This window comes from Salvelinus fontinalis, chromosome 13 (genome assembly GCF_029448725.1).
Source record: "Salvelinus fontinalis isolate EN_2023a chromosome 13, ASM2944872v1, whole genome shotgun sequence".
Classification (NCBI taxonomy): Eukaryota; Metazoa; Chordata; class Actinopteri; order Salmoniformes; family Salmonidae; genus Salvelinus; species Salvelinus fontinalis.
In genome coordinates, this window is record NC_074677.1 from 50,363,965 (window position 1) to 50,374,299 (window position 10,335).

The 10,335-nt window shown below is 43.1% G+C and overlaps 2 protein-coding genes across 2 annotated transcripts; both read right to left on the minus strand.

Annotated features, from left to right (window-relative positions):
• Positions 1 to 236: 236 nt before the first annotated feature.
• LOC129868884 (28S ribosomal protein S12, mitochondrial-like) lies at positions 237 to 1,654 on the minus strand. Its single transcript, XM_055943206.1, has 3 exons — positions 1,495 to 1,654; positions 1,330 to 1,380; positions 237 to 680 (listed from the first exon to the last, which is right to left on the minus strand). Exons 2-3 carry the CDS (start codon positions 1,376 to 1,378, stop codon positions 295 to 297), a joined length of 435 nt encoding a protein of 144 aa, XP_055799181.1. The 5' UTR covers positions 1,379 to 1,380; positions 1,495 to 1,654; the 3' UTR covers positions 237 to 294.
• Positions 1,655 to 3,733: 2,079 nt separating this feature from the next.
• On the minus strand, positions 3,734 to 9,156 carry LOC129868885 (neuronal PAS domain-containing protein 4A-like). The gene is made up of 8 exons (XM_055943208.1): positions 8,464 to 9,156; positions 7,862 to 8,013; positions 7,630 to 7,738; positions 7,238 to 7,529; positions 7,031 to 7,140; positions 6,462 to 6,597; positions 4,713 to 6,313; positions 3,734 to 4,509 (listed from the first exon to the last, which is right to left on the minus strand). The coding sequence occupies exons 1-8, from the start codon at positions 8,636 to 8,638 to the stop codon at positions 4,481 to 4,483; spliced, it is 2,604 nt and encodes an 867-aa protein (XP_055799183.1). The 5' UTR covers positions 8,639 to 9,156; the 3' UTR covers positions 3,734 to 4,480.
• Between the last annotated feature and the right edge of the window lie 1,179 nt (positions 9,157 to 10,335).

Consider the following 10,335-nt stretch of genomic DNA (forward strand, 5'->3'; position numbering starts at 1 on the left):
AGGGGATGGTTTGGCCAGGGGGTAGGCTATCATTGTAAATAAGAATTTGTTCTTAACAGACTTGCCTAGTTAAATAAAGGTTCAAAAGAGATTTGCTCAATGTGCTCGTCTCTGGATATAGCATAGGGGTCTATTGCTGAAGTCTGCAATTTAATATTTATTTAATTAGGCAAAAGTGAAAAGGGAATTACTGACACATGGGATAAATCACAAGAGATCAATCACTGGGTCTAAGCCAACTTTGAACTAAGACATTTATTACAAATATACAACAAAAAACATTCCCTATCCCTCTCAGTTATTTTTCTTCTTCACAACATGAGCGCAGTCATATTTTCCCCTGACCACAGTCAGCTTGACTCCTGGCAGGTCCTGTGTCCTGCCCCCCTGCACCAGCACTACATTGTGCTCTTGAAGGTTGTGTCCCTCCCCAGGGATGAAGACCACTGCCTCCTTGCCGTTACTCAGGCGGACTCTGGCACATTTACGGTTGGCCGAGTTTGGCTTCTTGGGTTTCCGGATCATTGTCTTCAGGATCACTGCCTTCAGCTGGGGGCGGCCGAACATGGCGCTGACACTCGGGGGAGGGGGGGACGGCTTTCCCCGGCGATGCATCTGATTCAGAGTAGCCATAGTTCTGGAGAGGACAGGTCCGGACCATTGGGAGACAGACTGAGACACTAATAGGACACAGAGTGAGTAAGAGATCTGCTCCAACTTCTAATGTTGAGAGTAAACTGTAAACATAACAGCTCATGTATGCCTAAACAAGATGCTGAGGATATTCTGAAGTAGGGATAGTCAATCTTCTTTGCAAAGGAGCAGTGAGTGTGCATAATTTTGATGCAGCAAAAGCAGTACCATTCAATTTAGAAGCTTATAATCTGGTCTTCAATCAAATACTTTTTAGTCTAATCAGCTGTGCTTCCACACACTGGCCCTCACAAGGTAAGATTCCCTACCTCTGCAGGTCTGAAGTCAAGAGCATGGATATCAAGCCTCGTGTTTGCGTGTGTTTTTGGTTTTACTATCCTTGTGGGGACCAGAAGTCCTCACAAGGATAGTGAAACAAGACAGATTCAAACAAGTGTGGGCATTTCACCAGTCCCCACAAGAATTTTTTTTTTTTTAGGGTTTAGAGTTTGAGGTTAAGGAAATATGACTTTGAATGGGAATCAGTCGTCTGGTCCCCACGATAGTAAAACAAACGTGTGTAATATGACATTGTATTATGTGCCATTAAACTGACGCTTTTATCCAAACTAACCTAGTCGTGCGTGCCTACATTTTTCAGTGCGTGTGCAAAATAGGCAGGCATGATGAAGTTACCTTGCAGAAGTGATGTCAACATTGGTCTCAGACTCCCCAATGACGCCATCCCTGCAAAAGAGGCAAATATAGGATTTAGGGGAACCTGTCTGTCACATTGTTAACCTTGCAGCTAACCCTACCCTTTAGTCCAAAGCCATGCTCTACAGTATTTTCAAATCGTACTTATTGATTTTTCTGTTCCTGTCCAAGGTCAAACCACCGACGTGTGTCTTTAAAATATATATATATAATTATAATAGGGAAAATAAGAAATCGTAACTGCTCTCACGCGTATGACCGCAAGAAGTATTTTTTTTTTTAAACATTTTCTTCCGTATTGAGTGCGACGGCTTCCGTTACAGATTTTTGTAAGAGCACTACTGTCACCTACTGGCTGGTTACTCGAAGAAGAAAAAAAACACCATGCACATGAGTTGGCCAGAGGATAAGACTATGATTTTGGATCTGATGTCGAACATTTTCTAAACAAGCCCCAAGGTATTCTATATTTTAGAATCCCTGAAATAGGGGTGTGCTGCAGCTGGAAGGTAAACCAAAGATGATAGATCATGCATCTCACTAGTTCCTTATATTTGATATAATTCTTTGCCCATGTTTATAATTGACAGGAAGAAAATAATCTAACAGTTGAGAACCACCACAGGTAGCCTATTGTAAACGTTTTTTTGCCAGGTGGATATCATTTCTTCACATCCATCTACCAGAAAGAGAGGGGCGGCGTTGTTTGTGTGTGAATGTGTATGTATGTGGTTCTGTGTAGAGCAGATGAAGTAGCAAGCGGATGCAAAGCGAGAGAGAAGAGAACAGGGGGATAGATGAGTATGATGTAAATTACTCATAAGGAGATGGTTTCCATGAAAGAGGTACGACTGAATGAACAAGAGAACACAGATGTGTGAAAGAGGGAAGATGAAAGGAAAAAGCGAATGGCTTGAATGGATGAGTGGGAGGGAAGGGAGAGGTAGAGAGATAACAAGTGAGGGCGAGGGAGGGAAAAAAATGCAAGTCCGTCCTCCTTGTATGTCTTCCTATCCTTTTATCGCTCTCCTGTTTTTCTCTCATTTAGGTTCAGTCTATTTTCGTCCCTCTTCAATTTTCACAAGGATGGGAGGGCAGGAAGGATAGAATGAGAGAGCATTAGAAGTATGAACCTCTTTCATAGAACTCAGCAGCGCTACAAGACCCAGTGGGTGCAAAGGGCCAGGAGGGTGGACGGTATTTGAGAATGAGGGTAATTTAATATCATTCTAGTTAATATATTAAAGGGTGCATCTGCCTCCCCAGAAGAGTGGACGTTGTTATAACAGGAAAGGGGGCACCTTCTCCATGTTAATGCCCATGATTTTGGAATGGGGCGGCAGGGTAGCCTAGTGGTTAGAGCGTTGGACTAGTAACCGGAAGGTTGCAAGTTCAAATCCCCGAGCTGACAAGGTACAAATCTGTCGTTCTGCCCCTGAACTGGCAGTTAACCCACTGTTCCTAGGCCGTCATTGAAAATAAGAATTTGTTCTTAACTGACTTGCCTAGTTAAATAAAGGTAAAAAAATAAAAATAAAAAAAAGAAGGTGTCCACGTACTTTTGGTCAGTGTGTGTGTTGTGATAATTGTATTTTGCTCTATAACCTGTTAGTTCATATGCCTTGACACCGTGATATATAGGCCTAAGGCTGAGACAATAAGAAGACATGGTGGCAGAATAGATTCAACCACAGCTTTGTTTCATCACAAAACCGGAGAGCAACATCTGTCCGGTGAAGCCCACAAAACATTGCATGTAATAAACAGTTATATGACCTACAGCATGGTCAAGCAAGTTAATGTTTACAACATTTTCAGACTACTAAAAAACTATTGATTTAGAACCTCAGAGAGTTACCGCAAGTAGCAAAGAAAACAGGAGCTGCCTCCACTATTCCAGCAACATTTAAACGTCAACATTTAATCACCTCTGCTTAGTTTAATACAGTGACAACTAAAAGATATCAAAAAGGATTTAGTCCAATCAACGTAAGCTAAATATGATGTGGCTGTTTTAGGTAGCACACTGATTTCTGTCTGTCTGTGTGTGTCTGTGTGTGTCTGTGTGTGTCTGTGTCTGTGTGTGTCTGTGTGTGTGTGTGTGTGTGTGTGTGTGTGTGTGTGTGTGTGTGTGTGTGTGTGTGTGTGTGTGTGTGTGTGTGTGTGTGTGTGTAAATGCAGGCCCATTCAAGCCTGTTGCACAGTATGGGATGCTGATTGTTCCCCATAGTCAAGATTGTGTGACAGGCGTCACAATGTACGTCAGAAGTGTCCCTGACTCTCATCACACAATAGAGACCAGAGAATGGCGAATAGAGGAAAGTCTGGCAGATGGGTTATTTACAGAAATACAGTGTCTAATTCCTCAGTAAGACACAAAGACTTAATAAATATAGATTTTAATTTGCTTTTGATTGGTATCCAAATACATTGGCAACTATAAACAACACATAATGTCCATCACTTATATATTAAATATACTAGCTAATGTACTAGATGTACATTTTCTGATAAAATAAATACATCAGGAAGTGATATAATATATGAATGTACAGCATATATTATCGGTACACTGGTAATACACACTTTTCACTCCACTTTTAGTCATATAAAAAATATATATATATAGATCAGTCAAACACAGTATGCGAAGAGCACATATGCTGAAAGACAACCCATCATGATATTCAAACTTAAACGCATTCTTTCAACAAAATAAGACCCTAGTCAACCAACATGTAGATCAGTGTATAAACAAGCACTGCATCTTTATAGATAAAACCAAACAAAATTGTTGTGGTATGATACATTTGTGCCATGTGATTTTGTGTGCTCAAAAAAGCCTTCTTCCTCACTATGAGTGAATTTTAATATGGCACTTTAAATTACCTCTTATGAGGTTACTTAGCAATAAAATCAATTCAAAGTAATGCATGTTCAACTGAATCATCAGAAAACAGTATTATACAATAGTGGATTTTAAGTATCCGAAATATGGATAGGAGAATTTACATTTTCACCTTTCTGAATATTTTTTTAATACATTTTGCACATTCAGCTTTTACAGGAAAAGCTGCATCTTAAAATATGACAATATGCCATACTGAATGAAGTAAGTCACGGACTTATTTTAAAACGCAGGGTCACGCAGGCTTCCATCTGAAATGAAAGAAAACAACAGAGAAGCGTTAGTTAATATAGTTCAGCAACCAGTATTATTCACACTGAATTCTTAGTAGTCTCATGCATCTTATACTGTAACATTGAAATATCTGATGAGACAATGAAAACAAATGTATGTGCCAGTAATATAGCCTGCTATCTTATATTAACACATGAGCATGACAAAAATGGCACCTTACCTTGGTGAAAACTTTGTGAATGCATGGTTGAGTGGGAGTTGATACAACTCAGGTTGTTACCCCAATACGGGGTGAAAGAGGCATCTGCATCAAACAGAGGTCCCATGTTACCCAGTTCCTCCAAAAAGGACTGGGCATCGGGCAAACCAATGGTGGGGGCCGGATGGACCAAGGCAGAGGCACCCTCCTGGAAGGCTGTGAGAACGATGGCTGATGATGGTAGTGACGATGGAGGCTCCTCTGACACCTCCATATCCATCACCCTGATGACCATCATAGCTCCACCCACTGCCATGCAGTTACACTGCGTTGACTGCATGCTACAGAAATGGTTTACACCGATTGAAGATTCACCCTCGATGAGGCTGGGGTTATACCTGCCCACTGGAGTGAGTGGCGAGCAAGGGGGGGAGGAGTTAAAAGAGGAGGAAGAGGGAGAAGAGGAGCATGAAGAGCGGGACAAAGGGAACGATGAGAGCTCCTCAATTAGGCTCTCAAGTAACATGCTCTCCTCATACAGAGAGATATCCTCTCGGCTAAGGGGCGGGTCTAGCCCCCTCCAGGGCTGGCACTCATCTCCACAAGGAGGAGAGGAACTCTGGGATGTGGCCTGAACGTTGGGTGAAGTCAAGGTGGATGGGGTCACTCCGGGTAGAAGCGGGTCACAGCAAAATCCCTCAGCTAAAGAGCTAATATATCTAGCCAAGAGAGAAATTTCTTCATTCTCCCTCTCCTGCTCTCTGTCTATGGAGAGGAAGGAGCAGGGCAGGTGTGTGGGTGATGCCTCTGGGGTAAGTAGGAGCTCATTCGGTGGGCCACGGTAGGGCCTGTGGGAAACATCCACATACAAAGGCCCCATAATCTGTGGCAGGCTCATGATGGAGCATTCATCTCCCCCAAAACTATCAGTGGTGGGGGGTAGCTTTCTATGAGGCTCTCCTGGGAAAAACAGCTCAGGATGATCAGAGGAGAAGGCCTGGGAGAAGGCTGGTGCTCTGAGTGCTGAGGTAATCATTTCATGGGCCATTGGGCATGACACAGCTGCATTGATGTGAACTAAACTGAGTTGCAGTTGCTCCCCAAAAGGAAAACTGCCACTTTCAAGATTAGGGGTATACGGGGGAGTGCATGCAAACTCCCCCATCTGTTGAGGGTGGGGCATAGTAAGAGGGGCAAGGGGCTCGGTGAGGGAGGAGGGGAGAGGGTCTGAAATATTGGTTAGAGATTGAGAGGTTATTCTCTGAGACAGAATATCAGACTCAGGGTCAGTCAGTGAGACAGGAGGGTACACAGTGGTTGGCCCAACAGAAAAATGGCTGGACTTTGGTTTCCACTGGTGTTGTTCTCCATGTGTCTGGGGGAAGTTCTCCTCATCCAGAGATGACAGGCTGGACCGAGGACCATAACCAACTGGCTGCATGGGCTCCTCACAAGCGCTCACACCAGACGTGGCAGTGCTGAAGTCTAAAGAATGTGCAGACAGGCCACTGCTGCTGAAGACCTGGTCTGGACTAGACAGGCTCTGAGCAGAACCCAAATACCCAGGGAACTGGTTCTGCTCCAAACACAGCTGCTGGCGTATTGACCACGCCTCTGACTCACTGAGAGAGAGAGAAAGAGGAAACGAGACAATCAGATATTGTATAGTATATATTGTAAAGTATATATTGGATAGTATATATTGTATTGCATCTATTGTTAAAGGTTGGAGATTACACAAATGGCATATGACAAGTGTAGCTGTGGTACCTGATGATGTAGTTGTGGCAGCTGATGGGGTGTTCTCCATTGTTCAGCTGGAGGACCATATAGAGCCAGACCCAGGAGTGGTCTGCTGTTTCCACCTGCAATACCATCTCCACCTGCCGCTCCCCTCCTTCATTTACTGCAGAGACAGAAACATTCCCATGTTCACATCTGTTTACTGGTCTGTCTTCCTCATGTGTTTGTACCAGTGGAGGCTGCTGAGTGGAGGACGGCTCATGATAATGTCTGGAACGGAGCGAACGGAATGGCATCAAACACGATGTTAAATATAGTGTTCAACTCTATTTTTTATAGCTGATACAACCAACTACAACATGGAAGCTGGTTCTCTTGATGATGCTGTTTGAATGATTGATTGTTCTGTCCTGGCATCTTGGCCAGAGAACACCACTCCACTGATTCCGCTCCAGCCATTACCACGAGCCCGTCCTCCCCAATGAAGGTGCCACCAACCTCCTGTGGTTTGTAATACTGGTTGTGTTGGAGTGTATGTTAAGTGGCTGTGGTGCTGTAGTCTGGTTGGGTAGTTGTGTTATTGTGGGTGCACTCACATAGGATATGGTGCTGTTCAGAGGCATGGGAGAGGTCCCTGGGATGAATCAGGCTGTACCAGGAGCGAGTGCGTAGAGATTCCACATCATAGCCCAGGTACACACTCACACTGGAGGGAAAGGGGGATGACAGAGTTGATAACATACCCCATGTTCTCATGCCCATACACAATTCAAAGTGTTAGAATGAACCAGGCTAATTCTTACCTGTCCTGCGCGTCCCAAAGCCTCATGTCCCTGTTGTGTTGAGAGTGGAAACAAGCAAGCAGGAAGGCGTGCTCAGGGGGTGGGGTGAGGGGGCCACTCTTGGCGATTGTGAGGTTAGACGTTTTTATCTTCAGAGGGGTACAGAAACACACCCATACTGGGTTGGAGGTCCAGTAATTAGAGACAGGGCAAGGTGGGGTGAGACAGCGAGCTCTGACCAGCATCAACTTGTTCCCTGCACCTTGCCGCCGGATGAACTTTGTAGTATTGAAGCGACATCGAAATAACCTGTCTAGAGGAGGATAAAATAGAGATGTAAATTGATGTAGATTGATGTAATCTGTTGTAATTATAAGAATGGGTAAACATTTGAGTAATGATGGTATGTCTACCTGTATCAGTAGTGGTCATTGGTAGACCTGCAATGTTGCTCCTCATGACGTAGTGGTCCATAGGATTGATGATATCATACACACTGTCACTCTGGGCAACCAGGTCCACCTGAATGAGAAAAACAAGTTGAGTGATACTGAATGGGACTTTCATAGGCCTATGTAGAAATACTTTCAGTGTATGGTATGTCAAAGTAACAACAGCCACCAGTTTGTAGCTTAGGCTACTCACCATACAATGCCCGAGGTGGTCTGCGACGTTGTCTGATAGATACAGAAGTTTTCCGTCGCTTGTTAGGAGTACCATGAAACTTGACAATTCGTGCATCAGCCCCGAGAGCTCGTGAAAAGACATGAAGTCCATGGTTTCGTCTTGAAGAGCGTCTGGTTTTGGCAGCGAAAAGAAGAGGTCTAACGTTAGTTGTGAATATCGTCACTAACACAAAGAAGCACATAAGACATTCTACTATTTGCATTTTATTCACTTGGGATCGTGTTCATGCTAAAATATTATGCTTCAAACTGGTTGGAGTCACACGCACTCTTTACTCCCAGCCTCAAGACTACCACGGACAGCGCCAAACATTTTCAACACTTCGGACAGCAAAAGACTTGTAAGGCCATTATGTAAAAAATGGAACTATAGCCAAATAATAGATTAATAGATCAACTTCTGAATTACAGTGCATTATATGCGGCAGTAGTTGTCGACCATGCACGTTAAACTGAAGTGCACCTGGTGACAAAAACCACAAGAGCAAAAGCAAGCTTTCCCTATTAGCCTAATCACACTTAATGTGAACATATTTCAAAGAACAAAAAGGTTGAACCCACCTTGAACGAAGAATACAGACTTTCTGGTGTACATGCAGGCAAGTGACATGATGTGTAGGTAGGAGAGTCGAGCTTTGTCAGTATCGGAGATGGGCAACAGTTCCTGTAGGTTCCGAATCTCTGCGTTGATTTGGTCCCTCCGAGCCTTCGATGCTCCTTTTGTGGACCGATACATTGTCGCGTGCCTGTCTGAAACAGGTGTCTGTTCAGAGTTTGGAAGGTTTGTAGAGACGGGATGTTGTTCTGCCTCTTCACTTCATCTTCATTAGAACGTTAGAACTTGACAATTGAATTGTTAAAATGACAATGACTAGTTTAAAAGCTGCGTTTGCATTGTCAATTAATTGTAATTAGTCTCTGTCCGTTTTTATTATCCGGTTGCTCTCCCCGGGGGCAGACGGCTGTTAGGGTTACTGTCTATGTTGACTAGTTGTGTCGTGATAATAAAGTCCATGAGCGAGGATATTCTTTATATAGGCTGATGGTGGGGTGGAGAGGTGGTTGAGCAACCATAAGTATGAATATAATTTGAAAGGAGATGGGGAGGGGTTGATTAGCATCGAGGACTGCATGCTCTCTGTCTCTCTCTCTCGCTCTCTCTCTCTCTCTCTTGCTCTATCAAGTGTCATAGAAAACATCCATCCGTATGTTTCAGCATGTTTTTCTGCAGGTACTTAACCTAACAGCATGCGTGCACTGTATGTGTACCGTGAGTGAGTGAGTGAGTGAGTGAGTGAGTGAGTGAGTGAGTGAGTGAAAGTTAGAGACTGAGAGAGTGAGTGAGGGAGTGTTGACAAAAGCACAATGTTGTTTCCAGGTGAACTAAGCAAACGCCTACACACTCCTCCCTTCTCTCTCTGGTGAGAATTCAGCCTTGTACATGTTCCTTGCTTTATTCTTGCCTTGGTTGTTCAGTTTATTTTTAGAAAATGGATTTGAATAGAACGTTTTGATTGTAATGATACTCGGTTTTTAGCTCCCTCACTTTTCATACTGAGGTTGAGGTCAGCCCAAATTACAGCTAAATTGCAAAGGGTCAAGATGATATTTGTTAATCGAGTTGGAGTTACAGTACGTTAGAGTGAAGATAATATATATCAGGTGTTGAAGTCAAACAGTATGCTCTATTTAGAAATGTAGTATACTGTTTAACTACAACCACCAATAAGACTACAGCCACACACACTTTTTCTTTACTGATGTACAATACAGCTGACTCAACACCAAAGTGTACTGTACTGTGTTGAGTCATGTACTGACCAACTGGATTCTCCTGAAATGATAAAAACATGAATAATCAGATAACGTCAGATAGAGATTTTCTTGGCTTCCGTTTGGTCCGGGCCCATGGGACACAGAAGGAACCACTGTTTGACATCCTGAGCTCCCTGTGGATGTTGATGTTTTTATCATGGGTGGTGTGGCCATCTGTTGAAATCACAATGGTGTTGAGTTATGGCACAGCTATTATTCACTGAGGGGCTTTGATTCACCCAACTCTTGAATTGCTATTTTTGCTATTTTGTATATAGAGACATTTCCACATGTTATAGCATCTGTAGATGTATTGGCAAGTTTTTATTTCTTTAACTCAGCATTTATTTCCATCTCTTTCTGTATTAATTCATTCATCAAGCACAAGGTACTTGTCACTTGCTTGTCTCCATCTATGTGCCCATGGCAACAACACTGTGGTTACTTAGTAACCACATTGGTCCACAAATAGAGATGTAAGGAAAGGAATTATTCTCAAAGACACCATTTAAGCCGGTAGGTGATAACCACACTTTATTATTTAGAGGCGGATTACAGATACAAGCAAATATGTTGTCAGAGATGTCAAATTCGATTTTTGAAAATCGAATGCAAATT

Bases quoted from the DNA above. Each gene is read 5' to 3' on its own strand.
- LOC129868884 (XM_055943206.1), bottom strand. From the start codon at position 1,378: ATGGCGTCATTGGGGAGTCTGAGACCAATGTTGACATCACTTCTGCAA. The intron at 681-1,329 runs GTAACTTCATCA...GTGTCCTATTAG, and splicing joins GTTGACATCACTTCTGCAAG to TGTCTCAGTCTGTCTCCCAA.
- LOC129868885 (XM_055943208.1), bottom strand. From the start codon at position 8,638: ATGTATCGGTCCACAAAAGGAGCATCGAAGGCTCGGAGGGACCAAATC. The intron at 7,530-7,629 runs GTAGACATACCA...ATCCTCCTCTAG, and splicing joins AATGACCACTACTGATACAG to ACAGGTTATTTCGATGTCGC. The intron at 4,510-4,712 runs GTAAGGTGCCAT...CTTTCATTTCAG, and splicing joins TTCACAAAGTTTTCACCAAG to ATGGAAGCCTGCGTGACCCT.